A 24,425-nucleotide genomic window follows, 5' to 3' on the forward strand; every position below is an offset into this window, starting at 1 on the left:
GCTGTGCGTGCGTCCCTATGGCGGGCGGGCGGTGAGGCGTGGGCTGGCGGTGCGTGTGCTCGGAGTGCTTGTGGTGGTGTGTGTGTGTGTGCGTGCGTGCGGAGATGTGTGCGGAGCGGCGCTGGCTGCGCCGTGTGGGGGCACTTCCATAGGCATGCACGCGCTGGGTGTGGCCGGGGCTGTCTGCGCGCTGCCCGTACGTGCGGTGCCCTCCGTGCGCGCAGAGCGGCCGCGGCTCGCGCCCGTAAACATGCGTGGCGTTGGCGGATCGATGCGTATGCGCAGGTGGATGTATAACCACCACACAGCTGCGGTGCGTATGCGGTGGGCGTGGGGTTGGCCGCATCGCTGCGTGGAGGACGTGGGAGCGCGGCGGAGTGCCCTCTGTGCGGGGGGTGCGGGGTGAGACGGTACCTGCGCGCAGCAGGTGGCGGGGAGAGGTGCGGCGACGGGCGTGGTGCGCTTGCAGACGGGGTTGGCATCACCCCTGGCTTCGGTTACAACTTCAGGGTCTGACGCCTTATTGCTTTGCGGTGGTGGTGGTGCGCGGGGAAGGCAGCCAGGCTTTCATGCGTGGGGCAATGCGGTGTTCGAAGGCAGAAGGCTGCTTTTGTGTGTACGAGCGTGGGATGGTAGTAGGTCTCCTGCTTGGAGCGGAGTGCCAAACCCTACGGAGGGAAGCAGGATACCCCTATGGTATCCTGGTGGTGTAACTTGAATTTTTCTGTTATGTTTGCGTAAAGGCATGTTTGAGCTCCTTCTGTCTCTTCTGTGCCTTCCCTTCTGTTCCTTCCCAGTTCTAGCCTATCTATTTTGAACCTGAGCAAAACAACCTTGAGAAGCAAAACGTGAGGTGGAACAATAATATGGGTAGCCAGTACTTGCAGAGCACCTCTCTGTAGTATTGTGTTTTTAGAGTAGGCGGATTTGATCAGCAGTGGATGTAAGAAATATCTGTTGCTACAAGGAATAGCAAACACCGGTGAGTGTGGCTGTAGGTGGTGTGGCATTGGCGAGATGATTGTGATGCGACTTGATGACGTCCTGCTTTGCGTTGCTTTTCCATCACGCATGCTACGTAGCATCTCTGAATATATTCTGTGGAATATATGAAAAGCTAATTTAATAAAAACAGATGTATCTCATGTTTCAGACTGAAAAAAAAAAGAATAAAATATTTTATAAAGCGTTTTACAACATAAATAAATATTTTACATTAACTCTGAGGAAGGTGAAAAAGGGATTCATTTTGACTAGTTAACACAAGACGTTTTAATGTAGGGAATATTGCTGTTTCTACTGATCAGAAAGACCATCAGCTTATTACTTGCTTATTTTGATAGTAGACTGAAACAGTAGACGGATTTAGTGATCTTTGTTAAAATTAGAGACAACGTGGGGTTAGCAGATGTGGAAAGTTGAAACTGAAGTCAAATTTTGACTGAAGCATAGCAACTATTTTTAGGTTAATGGAGTAAAGTAGTACTAATCTTGGCACTGTGACAGTATTGATCTGAATGCCAGCAGAAGGCTGTACATTAACAGTACTTCAGCTGTTTTGTCAATTAGAAGTCAGAATAGCAGCATCAATGTCATTATAAATTACCAGTTTGTCTAATCGTTCTGGTAATATTTCTCCTGAATCAGAAACGCACTTGAAAGGGATATGCTAAGTATGACAAAGCCATATTAAATTGTGAAATCAAGGAGTTCTCCCTCCGAGCTCAAACAGTAGCCTGGAGCTAGTTCAGACAGTAGCCACAACACTCATTTGCATTCTTTCTAATAACGTTTTCAGGAAGGTGATGGGTATACTCTATACATTTCTTTGTTTGTTTGTTTTGTTCTATGTTCTAGCATACTCCAAAAATGTTAGAATTTCTGGTCCTTCATGAGCAAGATATATTGAATGACTTGATTCGGATGTGGTAGGGTTGGAGTCCAGTCTTCTCTTTGAGCTTCTGTGAAACAGGTTTCCCACTGGAACTTTGTAGCATGTGGTGGGAAACCTTAATTCTTTGTAAAACTTCGGAGAAGAACACAAGGAGTGATTTCTTGAATTTTTAAGATTGCAATTCTACTTTCATCATTTTTGAAGCCAGTATGCACTGTTTGTTAGAAAAGTAATCTGTATCTTTTTCTTTTAAAAGGAATGCAACTCACAGCACACCGCTATCTCCTCTGTCAAATCCAGGTTTATTTTTCAGGATCAAGAAATTACTTGCCTATTTCTGTTGAAGTTTAAACTTGTTATTCTTGAGCTTGAATATTTTTACTGATGGTTTGTTGAAGATCAAACTTATCTCAGAGTGATTTTCTCTAAAAATACGCCATGCTTTGAATGTCTGAAAATCTGAGTATAGTGTAATTCTACAAGACTGCATGGAACCAAGTGGCTTATTTTTGAGGCAAAATGAATTTTGATTGCTAAGTCCCTGTGAATGGCGCTGTGGTGGAAGCTGCCTTAGGATCAGTTTCAGTATTTTTAATTAGAGTCACAAAGTTACTTGAATGGTCGAAGAGAAGTACCTTTCTGAGCTCTTTTGAACTTACTTTGCTACTTCTATTTGAGTCTCCAAAGCTTAAGGAAGGATTTGTCACTTATTATCTAACCTGCTCAAGAAAAGCAAGCCCAGAATCTGTAAGGTGCATGATTTTCCCAGCTCCTTTGCTGCCCTTTCAACACTCTTCAATCTCTTGAGTGATACCATCTGGGTTGTTATCTTTGCCCTGGAGAAACCACTGCACTTGTGGGAGAGGAGGGCTGGAACTGGGAATGTGCCCCTTTCTGTGCTTGCCCGTTTATGATTACCTAGAACCACAAGCTGCTGCTGTGTGGCTCACAAGAAAGTGCAAAATGGCAGCAGCAAGATACCTAATATTAAAATTTGGGCTCTGCGTCACGATGTACTCCTTTTCTGTCCTAGTGATTTCCTGTCTTCTCCTTCAGACAGAAGGAGATAGTATTTTCAGTGGGTTTGATTACTTTGAACTGGTTACCCAGTATGTTCTGTATATTGAAATCAATAAGGAGACGAGACATCAAGTCATCATAAATGTGAAACTCTACCAGCGTGTCATGCTCTGTTGTCATCAGAGGTTGAAATTGAGGTCAGAGCTTCACCGAGGAAGGGCGTTTCCAAATCATGACTTGATATTATGTACTTATTACCTTAATATTAAGGATCATAATGTGTGTGTGTGTGTATGGTTCTAAAAATGGTCTATAATCTACTTCTGAAGCAAAGTATCGAGGGTGTTTATTTCTACAGAAGTTCAAGAGCTGTAAGTTTTGGCAGATAGTGGCAACTAAGTGAATGTCCAGCTTCTCCTTTAAACGTCAACCTCCTTCCTTCCTTGTAGCAGTTTAAAGTGTTTTGGAAATGCTACTCTAGTGCTATTTCCTTTGAAGTTGGTTGTAATTGCCACATGTAATCTTGAAGAGGTATGTAATTTTGTCTCTTGCAACTGAAAACGGTCATTAATTACACACTATATATACGATGTGTACAGTGGCAACACATCTTGTGTCATTTTTATTTTCTGGTTCATACTCCGGGGAGATTGTCTGGCGGAGGTTTGCTCTTCATAATAAAAATTTCACACTCGGTGCTAAGGAAAACATCAGTTCTGACATAGTGTTTATGATGCAGATCAAGCACTGCTTTAAAACAGCTTTGTAGAAGCTTTAGAGTCATTTCTGTGACGAATTACATCTTCTAATATAATTTTGAAAAACAGTTATGCTTGGGGAAAAAAAAATCAGTATTCAAAATTCCTCTCAAAGGTGTTTAGAGATTCTGCTTCAGCCATACAAACAAGGCTTAAGCCATAATTACATTTACGGTGTGAACTGGTGTCATTGGAAATAGAATTGGCCTTCCACATGTGGGTTGTGTGCTTGGAGGGAGAACTGTATCAGTCCAAAGAACAGGGGTGTAAACTAGAGAAATGAACCTTCAGAATTTCTAGATTTGTACACTGCTCTCCATGGCATTGCAATCAGTGTGTTAGTTTGTAGGTTAAAGTACTGGAGACTGGGAATAAAACTACTCATATGTATAGCACTAAAAACAACCATAGGCTGACATGATGATTCAGAGCAGGAATTTTGAAAGATGAACTCCTAAGGGCTTTGATGAATCTGTGTTTGAATGGCTGAAACAGAAAGGCTGTCCACAACCAAATACTGCTGTAATTAAGCAAATAGGTAACAGCTTTTCTCTCACCCTGATTTTCCAAAAATGTATCACTGTATGAATGTCTAGAATGTTTATTCCAGCATGGTTTCACAAAGAGTGTATGAAACAAACAGGCTACTTTGGCCACAAGATGGATTTTAGTATGATTGCACAGTCCCTTTGAATGATGCCTTAGAACTTATTTCAGTCTTTCTGCTTAGAAACTCAGAGTTATTTGAATGTTCAAACAGAAGTACCTTTCTCAGGTGTTTTGTCCTTGGGACTTTGCAAATTGCATTTGAATCTATGTAATGCTAGAGGAAGGATTTGTTGCTTACCTGCTCAACAAGAGGGCACTGAATCTGAAAGATACGGAATCTGAAAACGCATCATCCAGCTTTGTGCTGGGCTACAGTCAACGCAACAACTGTTTGTCCATTTACTGTTTATTTTCTGCCACAGGTTTGTTGCTCTTGAAACCTTTGAAGTAGATTATCTGGGTTTCTTCACATTCTGCTTGAACAATCAAATATAAAGATTACATCAGTTGAAGACTTTATTTTATTTTTGAAGGAATAACCTATAAATGCTTCATCATATACTGTTTTGTTTGGGACTCTGTAATCTTAAAAGAATAATAATGTATGAAGAAGGCCAAATGCAGTCAATAAAATATTTTATAAAAGGGGGAAAAGACAAAACAAACAAAAAACCAACAAAACCACCACCAGTGACAAAACATACAAATTACCTGAAGAGAAGATTAACCAAGCAGTAGGTGACTAAGAGATGGAACTCCTCTTCAGCAGATGAGGGTAGAATCTTGCCAAACCTAGCTTTTTCAGCTCTTTATGTACATTTAAGGAGTATTTGGGCATAGAGTTGACAATTTTTTTGCAAATTTCTTGCATTTTAAGAAGTTTTTTTCCTTGAGCTGATCAGTCTTTAATCGTGAAAGATGAGGTTAACGTTAGATTATTTTTTGTTACGTACTTCATGTTTCTTCTTCTGTCTCTAGCAGTGGCTAGAACAAGATGCTTTAGAAGAAAAAGAATTAATTAATTGCTCATAATCTGAGCAGAGAGTTAGTTGTCTCCCAGTGTAACTCCTGTCTCTACGTAAATGAAATTGAAGGCTTGTATCATGGGAGAAGCAAAACTTGGAAATATTTTTCCAAATAATAGTGCAAAACCTGTTTCTATTGGTTATATAGAGAGCTTAATCTAATATCTTACATCATGCAGGCTACCAAACATCAGCTACACAATAGAGGGTATTGATAGAATGTTATCTTTCAACTGAATTTTAGGCCTGCATGCAATGAAGTCAATCTGATTCTGCCAACTGTCAGATTTCCCCTTTGTTATTCTCAACAGATTAGTGTAGGAGCTACCATACTCAAGTTAGCTGAGGACAGTCTGCATCTCCTGAAATATTGGCATGGTACTGGGAAAATTTCTGCATCTTTGAGAGTTTGTTCTGTGCCTCTTTGATTTGTCTCAGAATTTACAATGAAAAAATCGTTTAAAAAAATGTCACAGCACTTTAAATAACAGTGGCGGTGAGACAGCAGATTGTGCTAGTATGCTTAGTGTGTGGGGCTAATTCAGAGGATTGCTCTCTCTTTGGTGACTTTCCAGGAGAAAAGGCAGGTCTTGCTTAAAAGGATAGTCAGCTCAGCTGACAAGTTTGGATAACTTGCTTATTAAGCCTTAATGATCTGACTGCGTGCAGTAATTAAGCCTTACTCTTAAAAATGCTAAGTAGTTCCAAGGAGAGTTGGCCAGAAGCAGCTACTGTTCTGAAAACTATGCAGGAAAGGGTGCTGTCAGCTGCTTGGTTAACTGAGAAGAAGCTGGGGAGAGCAAGGCAGCAGGCAGGGTGACCTCAGGCGCCTCCTGCTCCCTGCAATGGGGCATCTGAGTTGGGGTGGCCAAAGGCTTTGAGGGGGAGTTGTGGCTGCAGAGATGAGCGCTGACCTTCATCTGCTACTGAGTGAAGACTGGGCCTTGTGAGAGCCAGGGCAGTGCCCTCCAGTAAAATGTCAGTGATGTGCTCTGAATGCCAGTGCTGGCAAAACTAAGAATGATGGCTTTCCTGGAAGAAAACCAAGCAGCAAAGCGGGCAGTGTGGCCAGCTGCATCTGCCTGATGAGTTTTATTATGTTGGACAGAGCTTGCTCTGGGGAAACTTTGAAAGGAGTATGGCCCTTACGGGCAGCCCTGGGACAGTGATAAGCGCTGGGGAAGGACAGAGATTCCTGGGTATGTTTCATCTTAATCTGTGAAGGTGAGTTGTAATTATTCATAGGACCCACACAAAAGGCTTTCATGTGAGCTGTTGCTTTTGATCATGTCATTGCTCACAGTTCTGGAAGAGGAAAGATCCAATTGGCATCTGGCAGTGAGGAGGAAGCTGGGGGCCTACAGAAGGTAGCGTGCTGTGCTCTGGGGAAAGTGGTTAGCTGCCATGGCAAGCAGCATGGCGGGGGTTTAAATAGTGCGTGGAGTCAAAGCTGTAGGCAGAGCACAGTGAACAGCTGGAGCGTGGCAGGAAGGGCCTGGAGGGCAGGCAGTGTCTGTGTGTTGAAGTAAAAGGCTACTCGTCTGACTCTGCTGTAGGTGAGAATAGTTTGAGATGGCATCGCCTTTTGTGAGGTTCATTTTTGCGTCATTGATTATACAGAAAGCTTTACCATGGGCTCTCCTGTCTTTGGTTTCACCTATTTCAGTCCTGGTAGCAATGCTTATCCATTCTCCTGTCTAACACTGCTTTTGTTGCCTAGATACGGTTACATTTTGCTACTTAAGTGGTGCTAAATGATTCTCCTTGTCTGCCTTATTCTAGTGCATTAATTGTACATTTCCAGAGGAAGCACCAGATAGCAGCTATTGTCTGACCATTAGAAAGTAGTTCATAGAGTAATGTGAGACAAACCTACATTTCCAATGAAGGATAATCATTTTCACTTCTCTTCCTCCTCCATTTTTCTCCTGTAGCTAATTTAAAAGCTTTTTAGCATGCCATTGATGACGTTAGAGTGCGCGTAAACTGCTTTGGGTATCTCTGCTGGCTTTCATTCTACTATAGCAAGAGGCAGTTTCAGTTGCGTGGTGAAGGCGAAATTGTACAGGCAACACTTGAGGGTTTCCACTGAGGAGGAGAGATGTGCTGCAAGTTGGTGGGGTTTGCGTTGGGGAACAAAAATCTGCACATTGGAGGAACTGGGTAAAACCTCAGTTGTCTTTTCTAAGGATTTTCTTTTAAAACAACTTTTTCTTATGGTGCCTCTTACTGCATAAATAGTACTAAATAAACGCTGTTCTTGCAAGTGGAAACCTGAAAGACCTGATGCTTTTTACGTATGGAAATGCTCACAACTTAACTAGGATGTCTGCTGTGTCAACAGTAGAAGGGAAATTAATGGATTTAATTCTAAACTACTGTCTCCTTTGGTGACAATGACCCACCCTTGGGTTTTCTTACTGGCTTGTGAAATAATTCGGCCTTGCTGGCCATTCATCTTCTCTTTTTACTGATTTTTTTCTTGGGGTCTCTGTCATCTTCTCCCCCAGAATGCTTGCTTTAGCATTCTAATGAGCAAAGTTGTTTTTGGGAAGCTGTTTTTTAAAAGTTGGCGTGTTGAAACTCCTCATTTACTCTGATTTCAGTGGAAATTAAATACATAAATATCTCTGTGGAACTAAGCCATAATGGCTAAGCTGCTAACAAAATGGTTTCATCTGCTAAGCAAATAGCCCTTTATTGAAGAGTCGATTAAATGACAACTGAGAATGCATCCTTTAAAAAAGAAGAGAGACTTTCAACAAAATTAATAGTATAACTGTATTTTGATGTTGAAAATGTTAGTTAAATGGAATTTCTAAATTACTTAGATAAACAGGATAAATGAGGATGAATATTCCTTTGTTTCTTCATGGAGGAAAAATGCTCCTAGACATTTTCTGTATCTCTTACGCTTGCAGGAAATTCAGAGCTGGTTTTAGAGCAACATTCTATTACACATGTTCAGTGTCACCTCTCCTCTTTCATTCTTCACTGATTTGTCTGTTGTATTTTGAATTTTTGTACAGCTAAAAGCACACTTCTCTAGAGTTTTATATACCTTGTCGTTAACACAGTCAAACTTGCTATCAAGCATAAAAGCAAAGGAAGAAGAAATACTTTCTATATCCACAATTATTTTGTAATATTGTTGTATACAGGTATTTTAAGGCCATGTCATTGTCTGCGCATTCTAACTATAGGGAAAAATAAATCAGATTTGTCAAGGTTATTAGAATGTTTTCACAGCAGTTGATGAACACTTCCTGGACAGGTTTTATTTATTTTTATTTTTTTTAATAGAGAGGTAGCAGAGTCATGGTTTAAAAATTTAATAGGGCAGACATGTATGGTAATTACTTCAGTAGCAAATTCTGTGGTAAATGGCAGTTTCAGATCATCAGGAAATCTTCAGAGAAGAAATGCATTGTCCCCTTTGCACATTCTCTTTTGACTCATGCTGCACACTGTCAAAATCACTTTACATAGTTTCATCTAAAAGACACCAACTCCTTATCCCACGCCTGCTCTTCATTTGGCCAAAATCTAGTACTGAAGAGCCATTAAAGGTGGCACTGTCTTCTGACATGCAAGTACATTACCATTCTAGAAGCTAATTTGCTTTTTCACAGTACAAGAGTAATAGCTTTTCCATTCATTTAAATATACTAATTCTATAAAAGCAATACTTGGTGGTCTGGTGACTGTAGCTAGCACATACATGAACACACAGAAGTGTTTGAGAGAAAACAACTTTGAATCTGCTTCTGGCTTCATCTGCCATTTGTGTTAGAGGCATGGTACTTTGTGTTGCTTTCTTCTTATAAGTAGGAGTAAGAGCTGCTTTTTTAGTTTAACTTGGATTCCTAAATGCAAACGTACAGGTCATACTTACTTCATTTATTTGACATAGTCTCCCATTCCAACTTTAAATTCTAACTATATCTTGTGTAAACAAAGATTATAGGTCTTTTTACCTTAAGAGTTGCCAGGATTACAATCCAGTTGTAGGTTTAGATTTTCAGCTTTCCCACAAGAGAAAGGTACTAAGTATTCCCAAAAATCTGTGCTATGATTTGTAATGATTTTGCTTTTTAATGCAGGAGTTAAATTCCTGGTCCAAGTATTAGGCAAACTGACCAGAGAAGAAGCGTTTAAGGACCTGGTGCTCACCAGTGCTCATTAAAGAGGTTAAGATTGGAGGCATTCTTGGCTGCAGTGACCATGATCATGGGGAAGATGGACCCGGCAAAAAGTGAAGTCAGGACCCTGAATTTCAGGAGAGTGAACTTCAGGCTGTTAAAGGAATTACTGGATTAAGTCCCCTGGGAATCTGTCTTTAGGGATAAAGGAGCAGAGCTGGCAACTATTTAAGGATACCTTTCTGAGAGCATAAGAGCTCTGTCCCCCTGTGCAGGAAAAAAAGCAGAGGAGGCAGGAAACTGATTAAACTGAGTGTTGAGAAGGACATGTACAGGCAGTGGAAGCAGGGACATGTGGCCTGGGAATAATACAGGAATGCCCTCCAGACGTGCAGAGATGGGATCGTGGAAGCCCAGGCACAGATAGAACTGTACTTGATGGGGGATGAGAAAATTAACAGGGGATTCTACATGTCTGTTGGTCAGAAGACAGGCCAAAGAGAGTGTACCCCCTCTGATAAATGAGAAGGGAAAACTGGCTACTACAGACAGGGAGAAGGCTCTCAGTGGTACTCAGTGAGTTCTTTGCCTCAGTCTTCACTGGCAGCCACGCTTCTCATGTCTCTTGTGTCCCTGAACCTCTAGGTGGGGCCTGGGTCGGGGGGGGGGGGGGGGGGCAAAATCCCTCGCACTGTAAGAGAAGAGCAAGTCTGAGACTGATTTATGAGACTGAATGTTTACAAGTCTATGGGGTCTGATGTGTATCCCAGGGTCTTGAAGGAGCTGGCTGATGTGGTTGCCAAGATGCTCTCTGTTATATTTGAAAAGTCTTGGCTATCAGGCAAAGTCCCTGGTGACTGGAAAAAGGGAAACTTCACTCCAATTTTTAAGAAAGGGAGAAGGGAAGACCTGGGGAACTGCAGGCCAGGGAGCCTGGGAAGATCATGGAACAGATCCTTTTGGAAGGCTTGTTAAGGCACATGGGAGACAAGGAGGTGATCCAAGACAACCAGCATGGCTTCACCAAGGACAGATCATGCCTGACCAATCTGATGGCCTTCTGCAATGGAGTGACAGCATCGGTGGACAAAGGAAGGACAACTGGTGTCATCTACATGAACTTCTGCAAGGCTTTTGATACAGTTCTGCACTACGTCTTTATCTCTAAATTGAAGAGAGAATGCTTTGAAGGTTGGACTGTTGGATAAGGAGTGAGTTGGAAGGTTGCAGCCAGAGGGTTGTGGTTAGTGGCTATCTGCCAAGTGGAGGCTGGTGACAAGTGGTGTCCCTCAGAGATTTGTCTCGAGACCAGTATTCATTAATGCCTTTATCATTGACATAGATGATGGGCTCAAATACACCCTCAGCAAGTTTATGGGTGGCACCAAGTGGAATGGTACAGTTCATAAAACAGAAGGAAGGGGACGTCATCCAAAGGGACCTGAACAAGCTTCAAAGGTGGGCCCATGTGAACCTAACGAGGTTTGACAAAGTCAAGTGCAGGGTGTTGTACTTAGGCTGGGGCTATCCCAGTTATGCGTGCGGACTGGGAGAAGAGCTCAGAGAGAGCAGCACTGTGGAGGACTTGACGGTCCTGGTGGATGGAAAGCTGGACATGAGCCAGCAGTGTGTGCTTGCAGCCTGGGAGAGTATCCTGGGCTCCATCAGAAGAGGGGTGGCCAGCAGGGTGAGGGAGGGGATTGTCCCTCTCTTCACTGCCTTTATGAGGCGACACCTGGAGTACTGTGTCCAGGCCTGAGGCCCCCAGTACGGAAAACATAAGATATTAGCTTAAAAGCTGTGTCATATTCATAGCGAGCATATGTCCCTGTTATTGTATATGTGGTAGTCTTCAGCATAAAGAGAGAAAGGATAATAATAGATTTTGTACTGGCAAAAGGATGAACTGCTTGTAAACAAGTAACAGTCTGCAGAGTAGCTTTATTTTAAAATCTATATTTATGCATATAAATGGAAAGTATAGTCTAGATGCATATAAAAGGTTTTGAGGAAGTGTCTACAACTGTAGAGTGATGAAGTTGAAAGAGGATTTGTAGTTGTCTGTGGTACTGAATGTTCAGATACTGGACCAGAATTAATGCGATCTGAGTTCACTTGCCTGTTTTACCGCAGACCTTGTGTGTGGTCTCGGAGGTAACTTCCTTTTTTGTACTTACTTTTTAACTGTAATGCACAAGAATGTTATCCACCATCACCTTGTTGATCTTAAGCGCTGTGAGGATGACATATGTATTCATTTTCAAAGTGAATGCAACAATAATTGCAAGTAAGCCTTTGTTTTTACTGTTACTCTAAAGAAAAAAATCCCAATGTGTACTGTTCTCATGCTATAACCTACAGGCTGTGAGTAACACATAATATTAGATGGCAAATGTGCACGTAATCCATAAATCTATCAATTTCAGTGCTCTGAAGCAGTCAGCTAGTTCTGAAACCAGTGACGTATGTGGTGTATTTCAGTGTAAAGGCTGAAAATACAGATAGTGATGTGTATTAGATGTGGAGCAAAATCAATGCAAACCTGAACCCGTGGTCAGCTGTGTGGAACTGCTAAAGCAAATAGTGTATATTCTCAGAAGGCTCTGGAGTTGACCTTTTGGAGTGCAAACACACATGATTTAAGATTTGAATCTGTGGTAACTGTATTACTCCAGTTGCAGGAAGAAGAAGTTTAATTAAATTTGTTGGTCCTGTTGAAATTTAGCTTTACTGTTCTTAGATGTGTGGATAGCCTGTTTGTTACGCCCAGAGATGGTGGGTGCGAAAAGCGGATTTTGCTGTGGTATCAGAACTGAGAAACAGTGGTGTGCAGTTAGATCTGAAGCCTTCTTTGTACATACTGGAAGAGAAGAAAGGTTCTTCATGGCAGCTAGAAGGAAATTCTAGCTTTATAATCTTGTAATCTTGACAGTGGAACTGAATGTTTTCTTGGGGGACATGTCAGTAATAGGAAATTCTGTGTGAGGCATTTTGGCTTCTTTCTTGTAGCCTTTCTTGAAGTGCCATACTACTTTTGCTGCCATACTACTGTGGGAGTGCATTCTTTAAATCATTACATTAGTATAGTTTTTCCATTTTCATGTACTTGTGTAGAACTGTGTAGAGCACACAGCATAAAACATGTCCATTTTCAGTTTTCTGTAATGGGAATGTTTTTAAACTGTGCAAATAGTGCATGTTCAGATGTGTCTTTCTGTGGCTGAATCTTTTACTACTACTTAATGTACTTCTTTTAGGGGTGTAGTTCTTACTGTTTATTTGAAGACTACAAAGTGGCTCCGTAAATTTTGTGCAGTTAAATTTTAGCGCTAAGAAGGAGCAAATGTATGTGTGGTTGTGTCATGTGTACTGAAATCATTTGTAAGGTTCCCAAATAATATGTTGAAAACTTGGCATGAATAGTAATTGAAAAGAGTTAATCACCTACAAAGAAGGTGAAAAGACTCTCTAAAAGCAGTTTTTCTTGTTGGTCTTTTTAAATAATTTTTTTCTTTCTGTTTCCAGGTTTTCTCAAATAACGATGAAGCCCTTATTAACAAAAAATTACCCAAAGAACTTCTGTTAAGGTAATTCAAGATAACGTGTTAAGGGGTAAAAATCTGAGGATAATATATTGCTCGTGTGGCTTACAAACCACAAAATGCTATTCATTCGTGAAATAAATGGCAGCATGTCTGGTAGAGATTTTGGAATTCTTGAACCTGTTTTCTTTTGGTTGCTCGAGTTGTTTTAATTTGTTCAAACTACATTATACTACAGATGATGTAGTTTAACAGTGATGTTTTTGTTGCATATTAGAAAAAGTGAAATAAAATGTCCACGTATCTTTAGTATATATAGCCAACTCTTTTCCACATTGTATGATGTTTGCCTGTCTTAAGAGCATATGATTCCTTCTCTAATGTAACTCCCTACAATGGTTACTTGCTCTTCTTGTTATAAACTTTGTTGTAACAAATGTAAATATACCTTCAAAGCTTTCAAAAATTCACTGCAGTGGAAAGCACTGCCTGTCACCCTTACTGTCTGTCTGTGTTACATGTGGTAGAACCAACAAGAGGGTTTTACTTCCTGTAATCATTTGACCATCCATTCCTTTAATCAATTTGCCACCGTGTGAGTAGATCACGTTAGCTACAACACCAAGATCAGTAAGTTCAGGCCACGGCTGAGACACAGATGGATGTCTTCACATGGAATCAACTTTGAAGAAATTGAGCAAGTGCAAACTGCAAAAGGGAGCTACTGCTTAGCTGAATGTGACCACTGGAGCGGTAAAACTGAACCAGCTCAGCAGCGTCTTCTCTACCTGCCTGTAGCTTTCGTTACAGTCCACTGTTTGTGCAAAAAGAAACGTTGGCATATAATGGTGCAATTACAGTTTTTAGTGATGGTGTTATTAAAACTGAGCTGATTTATTAATACACTAAAGAGGTGCATGTACGTTATTGCTTCCTGTCTGATTTTATGTTGGATAATATCTGAAGCAATGATGTTTTGCAGTCTTGTGTATTCGGAATGTGTTCCTAGAATGTTATTACTTCTTTTAGTGTCTGTACTATCACAGTGTTCACTCGGTGGTATTAAAGCAACAGTCTTCTGTTAAAGGAATCAAATTTTTAGAAGACTTTCATTTTTGTTCCAAAGTACTCATTCTGTGGTGCTGAAGTTGTAAATTAGCCTTGTAGAACTGCTTAGAAAATGTGAGTAAGTGAACCGAATGATACCCTAAACACAAATGGTAATAACATGACTTTGTTGCACTCATGCCATACCTCTAAATCTGAAGCACTTCTTTTCTAACAGTAGGACTATTATCTATGGAAATGACTGTGCTTTCCACTGTTACAGATGTTAAGCATCCTATCTGTGTAGTTCAACAGAATTTGTTGATGTAGTTTCGAAAATGAGATAGCAAAGATGTTTTATTCTGAAACAACTTAGTAATTACATGGTATGCCTTAGCTTTCTTTGTGGGACCGTCTTGACGTGAGTGTTTAAAGAAAGGCATATCAGTGGGGAATTTGTTTTATGCTTGAAAACGTAAATGCTTTTGTAAGTCTGAGCCTAAATGTCTTTCAAAACCTAAAACCATTTGTGTTGCAACATTTTAAAACTGTCTTGCAGTATTAGTGTGACAGAACAGGTTCAATATTCCTGTATTGAGTGTAATTAGCATCCTAATTTTTATCATATTAACTCTGCAGTCTACCCTTAAATTAAGAAATCAGTAGCAGTGGAAACATCTTGTTTACAGCACAGGAGCTGAATAGTAAATGTTAAGTGTCATCAAATGCACATAGTTTGTTTCTTGCATATATCAGATGCCAGTGAAAATTGTTGGAAAATCCTACAGCTTTGTTTTAAATATTAAAAAAACACTAAAACTTGACACTTGGAAAAAGGTGATTCCTGTGTTGATACAAATAGTAAAGTGAAGTGTTGCAAGAATTGGAGTTATTCTCATTTGCATCAAGTATTTAAGTACTTTGTAAAAAGCAGGCCCATATTTTCATTAATACTGAGAAACATTTTTTTCTGGTGGCAGGCTTAAGAAATACTACCATTCTTTAAAGCTTACTCATTTTTTGCAATGATCATGTACTGTGAAGTTAGAGTAAGCACATGTGCTTACACTGCAATCCTTTGTCATTGCCTTGCCCACCTGAATATCGTTGTTATTTCTGTAGCACCTGGTGCTAGATTGTAAGTTCTTCAAGGCACTGTTATGTCTCTTGTGTGTTTTCTGTGGAGTATCTAACACACTTGAATAAATTACGGAAGCCCTCGCTTCTCAGATGAGAAGCTCTTTTGGAAGGATATGAAACAAGAGGTTATTTGTTCCTTCTCAAGTAGACTCAAGTAATTGAGCAGAAGAAGTGAGAGTATCTGTCTAGTGGTGATCTCAAGAAGACTGTAGTTGGGAGGGACCGGTCATGCTTTGAGACAGGTAGAATAGCGTGAATAGGGTGAATGGGCCATTTCATTTGCGGCTTTATTTTTTTCAGTGAAAGTAACGGACTGCTAAAAACTTTGGTTTGTAGTACTATTCAAGGTAAAAGAAAAATGACTGCTCCTTTTCACTGTTGCGCTGCTGTTAGTTTGCCAGTTGGCAAGTAACTGTTTCCCCTCATCTGTATTAGGAAAACTGAAAGGTTGAATGAATACTTAATAGCATAATCTTTCAGTAAGAATTCTGCAGTGGTATTATAAGCTGTGTAATTTAAGTGGTGTTTTCAGACAATTATGTGTTTTTTCTTAGTAAGTATGCTTGTAGAAAAGCATCAGGAAACACGTAAGGTATGCTAGCTGCAACTGGACATTATTATCTGAAACTAAACCCTTACTTATCACCAAAAGAATCAGAAATGAAGTCTGAGATAGATTATTGAAGATATTAGAGTATTAACTTTTCCAGTAAGTTGTCAGGGCCTTGAAGGTCAATCTTATTTTTCTCCTGTAAATCGCCAGGAAAAAAAAACTCATGAATTTTGAAGTTCATAAAGTTTTCAGATAGCGTGAGTTAGAAGGCATTGAAAACAAACAAGAACTTAGTGAATGTAATTAATATTGGAGTGTCTGACTTTGCAAGTTTCCAAAAATACCTTTTAAATTTTGTGCTTGATAAAAGGTAATAATAATGTGTTTGCAAGTAGAGTGTATAGAATCATAGATAGTACTTTTGGCTTGTAGAAGGACAGATAATGTTTATTCATTTGTATTTCAGTTGCTAGCATTCTGTGCTAGGATATTTTGTATCAGAATGGCAAGCTTCAGAAACAGGATTGTAGAACAAGGCGGTGATTATATAACCAATTTTTGTTACCGCAGAAGTAATGAAGGACCTGTAAGCATAAGCTATGGGAAGAACAAGTACTATTTGTGGGTGAAAAAGCATATATCTGCTTCTCTATTGTTTTCTTTAACTTCTACTTTATTTTGAAAAATTGTCCTATTATAATGGATTTGGCTTTTTGTGGGTTTTTTTTGGTCTTGTTTGTTATTCCTGCGTTTATTCCAGCTACCCGAGAAGTGAAAATTGAATATATTGTCGGTAGTAGAGATGTTTACTTTTGGTCACTTGAACCATTTTCAGTTCCTTCATGCCTACAGACTACTGGTATTCATAAATTGTACCATAAATGTAAAAGTTACTATGACTTCTGCTATGAACGATACTTGCAGTGTTCACATACTTGAATAATAGGTCTTAGTCATCAGACTTCAAATTTGAGCATTCAGTCAGATACAGAAGAAGATGAGCAAAGTTTTGGGACCCAAGTTAGGAGAGGAACTCAATAGTTGCCCTCCAACAGCACCTTTCCTTGTATATGAGAATATGCAGGTTGTGGGTTGGCTGATAAAGTATTATGCATTTTCTTGCTTCTTTTATTTGTTTATATTACTACATGGTGCTTTTTGTTGGTGTTTTCATTATTGTAGAGAGGAAAAATTACCGGAAGTTGAAGAATGGTGAAATTGAGCATAGTGCTTTGTGTATTTGAAATAGTGCATTATTATCTGTGCACTTACAGTGAGGGAAGTAGGAAGGAAATACAGAAAAGGTTGTTACAAAAAATCTGTTATAATGCTTCTATGGGAACTGCTAAGTCATGCCCTGAACCACTGATCGAGCACCTGGAGGAAAGACCCAGTCAGCCCTGGGAGCACAGGTGAAGGCAATTCACTGTGTGACCAGAAGGGGTGGAGCCTGGCCTCATTTAAGGGCTGACTGCTGCAGAAAGAGATCCCTCCTTGATGGAAGCTTTTCCCTGTGAAACCTGAATCTTCTGATATGGGTGAGCAATCTACTTCGCTTCCTTTGTAGCACCTTGCTATCGTGCCGGTCATTCCACCTCTTTTTGTAATGCCTTTTCCATCACGTTGATCTTTCTGATCGCTACCATGCTGTTGATATTTCTTAGCTAGGAACCGTAGGTACTTAAATGGCCCACATTTGCTGTACAATTTGACTGCTGTATCTTAACTGCATTTCTCTTGACATCGAGAGCTATGAAAAACGCTTTTATCTGTAACACAGCAGTCTCCCTGATCTTGAAACTTCCCATCTAATTTGAACAAAACCGTGACTTTTAAAACCACGTTTAGTCATTTTTCTTCCATAGCTGCTTTTCTCATTCATAGCACATGTTAAACCATGGGCTGGCACACAGCTTCTAAAAAGATCAGTGTGTGACCTTTTCCATATTCTGAAAGGAGTTCATTGAGAACCAGCCAGGCTATTGATCGAGTCTTTTGTTTTCTCTAACATAGCAGAAGTTCTGTCCTGAATTTGAGGTAAATCAGTGAAGGATTTTGAAGTCCATTCCCGCTTGAGAGTAACTGGAAAATTTTCTAACAAAAGCAGATTAACCTGAAAATTGCAACTTGTATCCTAAGTGTTTATTTGAGATGAGGTGTGCTACCTTGAGAATTGGAAGGGTACGGAGGAATTAAATGACTGTTTTATCATTGGAAAACAATGTTAAATAAAAATTATACTGGTGTTGTCATATTATTTATCAATTCCTGATAAGTGCATAAAACTTTTCTAAAGCACTTACTAAATCATAGTCTTAATTCTTAAAATTCTATTGTTTTCTTGTCAATCTACCAAACTATTTAATCGCTTCCCTGAAAGCTCTATCTTGTCCATGACCCATGCCCAATTCACTTCAATCATTTGTTTGCTCTTCAAATCATGTCTTCAGGATTAAGGACCACTGGAAATGGGTATGTGACTTTACAGGCCTGAGTCTGGATTTGATGTGCTGTTCCCAGTCTCATTGTTCTTCCTCGCTTACTATCAACTTTAGTTTCCATATTTATTGTTAATAAATATATCGCCCTTATCTTTATACAGTAGAGTTTTCTACATTGGGAAGTTAATGTAAGCTTGCAGTGTTGTAGCTGCTGTGCACTAAATCCTTGCATAGATCTATTTCAGGCATGCAAATCAGAACTTACTTTGCTCGATGAAAGCTACATTCACCACACAGCACTATTAGGCTTCCCTTTACAGAAAGCATAGATTTGTGTTTACATCCCAGAATCTAATGAAATAAGTTTTACTCTTATAAGCAGCTCATACACAGTCAATTAGATTAACAATCTTTATGAATACAGTTGATTTATCAATTTGGTTGTTTCTGATTCTAAATATTGTAATTGCTGGAAGTATTCTAATGTTGTAACTGCCAGAGAGAAAAAAAAAAAAAGATCCAAAATAAACCTGAAAATTGTATGTGCATTGTAAAACAGAAGTGTTTTCCTGAGATTGTCAAGCATTGAACAGCTATCTTTGCTACTCAAGGTGAAATGCTGCAGTCTTTAATTGCACAAATGAGTTGAAGTGGGTAAAATGAGCCATGTTTAAGATGATAGATTTTTTTTTTTGCCTTCAAAATACACATATTGTTTATGAAATTCTTACCAAGATCAGTTCCAGATGCGTGTTCGTATTTTCCAGTTCTTTGACTTACCACTTGGTTACTCTGTACACAATTTCCAAATTCTTTCTAAGAGGTACTGAACACTCAAAAATGATTGTTCATATCAAACAAGTTTGGCCGTTTGTAACTAGAGGGCATAGCTGCCATCCTCTATTTAATGTTTAAATTAAGTGGTTTGGGTTTGTTCATAAACAAATGCTAGTATAATCTTAAAATCAATTGTTTGGAACAGAACTGAGATGGAATTTCATCTTAAAATGCGGAGGCTCTAAGAACACAAGCTGAAAACTGTACGAGTGCCTTTATGCACAGTATTAATGCAGAAGAGGAGATCTGGGAATGGAAATTTCCATTTTGCCAAGATAGCAAGTAAAATTCAGGCATTATGAAAAGGAAATACTTTGCTTAATACTTATGCTTGAACAACTGGGACTTTCTTACGAATGTACTGCTTCATCATTACCTGGTTCAATACAGACATTATCGCTTTGTGAAAACATGCTTGTGGCAAAGGATTAGTAATATTGGAACAAATAAAAGTAAGTAACGAGCATTTAAAGCAGGAGTAACAGCTAAAGAGGATGCAACAGTGACTTACACAACTCAGAATTGTGCTTTACCACTTGTTTGTTTCATTTTGGTGTTTGTTTTTTTCAGTATATACTCTTAGGCCTCTCTTTAGAGTCTGCTATTTAACTAATCAAGGCCTAATTCCATGTGGAGCTGTATTTACCTTGAAATTGAAGCCTTATTTAAACTCACTCCTGATTAATAAATTACCAAAGTCAAGTGTTTAGGAGTATCAATGATACGACAGTCATTTCATTCATATGTAATTTCCCCTCACCCCTCCCTAAAATTATTGTTCCTTGTTTCTATATTAAAAATACCATCAAAGCACAAAGGCAATTCAAAAGAAACTCCTACCAAAAATACCACAATATATTATTTTCATTTCTTTAGTTATTGATGCCAAAGTTTGAATACTTAGTGTTGTTATTTATACTGTGTTGTTTTGTGTTTGTCTGTTGTTGTTTTTTTTTGTCAGTAAATTTCAAGGTATTCACAGAAGAGGTGAGCTTTCTTAACTGTGTCTTCCTGATGCAGACACAAGCATCGGGATGAGAATTTTTTTTTTTTCCAAAGTTTTACTCCTGACCAGTAGCATAGGTCCAGGTGTGATTAAGCCAATACACATCCTAGTCCAAAGACTAAATTTTCCATAACTTTTAGGGCTGTAAGGATCAAGGTTGATGAAACATCCCTAGGCTGCATACCACGAGAGCATCATATGTTTGTTCCTTCTCCACATCTGTCAAGCCTTGAGCTCACAGAGTGAGTGTGTTTAGTTTTGGTTGTTTGGTGCCCAGACTGTATAATCCTTTCTCTCCTGGGAACAGATGCTCAGAAGGATAGTTGGAATGGCCTACAGGTTGCGTTGGAACTGGAGGCTGCCAGGTAAACCACTCTTGAATATTTACTAGGCTATTTTTATTAAGTAACTTGTTATAGTTGCCAAATTTTACTTCATGAAATCACTTCATAAAAATAAAATTGTTATTCATAAAATTGGCTGGCTGAGATTGGAAGCAAACTGTGGAGACTGTGTAGTCCAACCCACTGCTGAAAGCAGAGTCAGCTACGCCAGGCATTTCCCAGCATTGCCCATGTGAGTTTTGACTGCCTACAAGTATAGGGGCTTCATAACCTCTCTAGTCATCCTGGTTTGGTGTTTGACAACACCTGTTTTCCTGTCATTGGGCCCTAGCAGGGAGAGTCTGTTGTCTTCCATCAGATATTTTTACTCGCTGATATGTTCTCAAAGCCTCCTACTTTTAGGTGTGTTCAAAGTGGTGCTGAATGGGATCCTCATGTCCTTTTGTGCAAAGCTGCTTTGCATGTGATTGGCCCAGCCTATATGGGTGCCTTAGGTGTTCCTCCCTGGGTTGTATCTCCTGTCAGGGATTCCTCTCTGGCTCAGAGTAGTTCTGGTTTTCATTTACCACATGTGTTTCTGTAAATTACTGAAAATCTTTAGCTGGGTTTTGTTCTTTACGAAATCCTTTCTGCTTCTGCTCTGATGCCTCACAAACAAAACTATAGATGGATTCTGTAGCTGAAACTTGGAGGAAAATTTAGCTAGTGAAACTGGGCAGTCACGTGAGCTGCAGAGTGTACAATTCTAGAAATTGCAGAACCTTGCAGCTCATCGAGCCCTTCTAAGAAATGATTAAACTGGACAGTCCGCTAGGCTTTTAAGGTTAGAAGCCTGGATCATCCCCCCTCTGCAAATATTCCAATTTTTGGAAGGCATGATGGATTTGGGGGTGGCAGCATGGTTGGGAGAGAGATGGCACAGCTGAGTGTCCTTTTAGCTTTTCTCTCCTAGGCTGCAGGTCCTTCACTGCTTCATGACTTGGTAAAGCACAGGACTTGATTTGGCCCTTTGGAAAGGATTTTGTCTTGGATAAGGAGAAGAGTAATTACAAAGAAAAAATAAGGCACAGAAAAACATTAACAAAGAAGAAATTCTGAAACTTTGTACTTTAGCTTCAATTTTGCAAACACGGCAGTGAGATTCCCAGTGTTACTGAAGACTAAATAATGTTAGTATTATTTCATATTCTTTGCGTATAACTGTTAGTTTTTCTGCTCAAGATTCTTCCTACTATTAGATGATTCAGGATAACCAATGCAATGAACTGGCTGCTCTGAAGGCTTAGGTAACACCAGCTTTTTTGGGTGAAATAGAGCTAAGCAAGGATGCTGAAACTGACTCTAGCACATATCTGACTTTTTGAAAACCATTAGATAAACTGTTTCATGGGTTTAAATTTTCCTAAGTATGTCCTATACATATTGTGTGTTCAAGTCTGCAACTTGACTTCTAAAAGGTTACAAAAATAATACAACTTAAAAAGTCTTATATATCCCTAATATCCAAGTAACTAAATGTCAAAGACACGTGGAGATGCACACCTATGCTATCTTCTGTATTTCATTTTCAGACCAAAGTTACTGAATGATTTGGGTAATGTAGTTCTATTTATTAATTGCTTCACTGACAATTTCCACATAACGTGGTGGTTATATTCTGTATATTTGATGGTAAGTTAAACAGAGCTGTCCCTTCTTGAGTTGATCACTGGACTTTGCTTAAGATACTAAGAGAATTAAGTACTGAGAACATTGCAGTTGTTACATATGGTAATGCTTTAAGTAAAATCTTTTTTTAAAACAGAGTGAGTGATATGATCCCATTGTCTTGCAAGTAGTGTATAGACCATAAAAAGCTAAATGCTATCATACAGCTATAAAATGTATCCAGCAAAGCTAATTTTTTGTAGAAAGAGCTGAGTTCGGTTTGAACTGAGAATAGATGTTAGACATCCTGCAGATAGCCTGTTCTTTTGTGTTTGCTAATACTTATGTAAGTATTGCGTAGCAATAATAATCTGAGCAAAAGCAAAAGTTTGGCATGTAAAGAAGTGGTTTTTGGTGCCAGGTTTGTAAATGAAAGGCTTGCTGTTTAGATTAGCTGAGAAAGGCATCGTAATCCATGTAGTTTACAAGTGGTGATTGTGGGCTAAAAGTTACTGGAAAATTTCAGCATGTCTCACAATATCTAGTTCAAATGCTTTACTTCAGAAAACAGCACATCTCTAGTAAAAAAGGATTTATTTTAATAATTGAACTGAAAGGTGAAACAGTAGATAATACCGTTGATTTGTGCTTTGTGCAGAAGTTTGTGATGTGCAGCTGAAAACAAATCTGATAGAAATAAGCTAAGATACATGGGAAAAAAAAAAAGGCTCCTTAAGTTTTTAATATGTCTCACCATTTATGTTTCCAAGGCATATGTATTATGGGGTTTTATTGAATAAGATATTACTGGAATTTGTAATGCAGCATGTCCCTACCTAAAAATTTATTAATGCAAGGTTCTACTTGCTATGTGTATGATTATTCAGTTTATCTGTGTTTTTTTTCTAGTTGCTTTTATTCTACTGTAGCCTTTGTACAATGCTGCTGTACTGCAGTGGTTGATGAGGGGCCTCATACCTCAGGGATGGGGAGAAGAAGGGAAAAGCTAAACATTCCACGTAAAAATATTTATAACAGTGTTTCTTATTTATTGAGTATGTCATTTTTAGGAGAAAGACAAGATGGTTCTGTGGTGGTGGCAAGACTTTGCAACTATATGCATTCAAACATGATTAGTAATGAACTCTGAGAGCAGCAGATGCTCTTTTCCCATGTCACTTGTTAACAGAATATGGCTGGGCATTCCTCTTGAAAATTTTGGGAAAAAAAACTTAAAAGAGCAAAAACAACCAGTATGTGGTTGTATCTTGTTATCCACCTGCAATCAATCTATATTGTATTGTATCAAAGTAACTGGAATGAATAACGGCCAGGCCACTACTGCAAAAGCTTGTTCCTTATGCGATCAGATTGGCAAGGTCCTTAGAGAGATGAGAGAGAAGCAGTTTGACTCTTGCACAGTTTTGTTTCTTGTTCTTCAAGTGGTGCAGTGTTTGGATTTGGAGAAATAGCTGTTTCTTTCTGTGGTTCCACAAGAAAGGAAACAAATAATAGAAGTGACTTCAGCTGTTTCTGTGTTTGGAAACACACGGTTCTGTTTATAGTGTGTGGGAGTAACGAAGTATGTATGGAAGTCTATGGGAGATGACCAGAAAACACAGCCTCCTTTTCAGGATGTAGCAGAAAAACTTGATGTAGACTTGTCTAGTAGAAAATTGAAAGAAAAGAATATAATTAACAGTTGTTGTGATTTTGTGGAAAAATTGGTTGGACAGTATCACTGTGAGATTAAGCAATCAGTTGGCTCTACCAACTCAAATTAGATGCATCTATGAATGCACTTGACTTTAACATTTGGCCTTTTGATTTAAAATTAGCACTGTACAGTACATCGATACACACTGAAAGGATTCAGATTTGGTTAACAGTTGTTGTAGCAACTGGCTGGTAGACCCAGTTGCTTTCCTTACTTTTTTCTTCACCATGTTTTGGAAATTGCTCTTTCAGAAGTCGCTTACGCAGGAAGTAAGAGTTACAGATGACACAAAAATAAATGTGAGGAAAAGGCACTTCCAAGGAAGTCTGAATAACATTAAATAGGAGTACGTTCAAACAAGATTAATTTTACAGTTTAATTTTACATGGTTATAGGACTAAGGAATGTCCCATTTCAGTCTCACATAAAGAACTGTGGTCTGGGATGTGTCATCACAGTAGAGGATGTGAGAGTGAAACGCATAAGATACTGTAAGTTCCTTGTCTGATTCTGTGTCAAAAAGTCTCTGAAAATGAGAGCAGTAAAATAATGTTTTATCTGTGTACAGCTTTGTTGGTACTAATAAACTTTTTAACACTACATTTGCTTCTGATGTCCATCTTTGAAGAAACATACTGGAAAAGAACACGCAGAGAAAATGAGATTTAAAGAACTGAAATAAAAAGAATTAAAGGTGACATGATAAGTGATTTTAAAACTCCATAAGGAGAAAGTACTAACTGCGAAAGCACTCTTTAATTTG

General features: G+C 39.1%; 1 protein-coding gene across 1 annotated transcript in view; it reads left to right on the forward strand.

Moving 5' to 3' along the window:
- The window catches only part of FBXL2 (F-box and leucine rich repeat protein 2), a 52,641-nt gene continuing 28,324 nt past the window's right edge, over positions 109-24,425 (forward strand). Inside the window, exons 1-2 of the mRNA XM_021386648.1 lie at positions 109-313; positions 12,914-12,975. Coding sequence (XP_021242323.1) covers positions 155-313; positions 12,914-12,975 — 221 coding nt within the window. The 5' untranslated portion in view covers positions 109-154. The remainder of the gene's footprint in view (positions 314-12,913; positions 12,976-24,425) is intronic.

The sequence above is a fragment of the Numida meleagris genome, chromosome 2 (assembly GCF_002078875.1).
Source record: "Numida meleagris isolate 19003 breed g44 Domestic line chromosome 2, NumMel1.0, whole genome shotgun sequence".
Lineage (NCBI taxonomy): Eukaryota > Metazoa > Chordata > Aves > Galliformes > Numididae > Numida > Numida meleagris.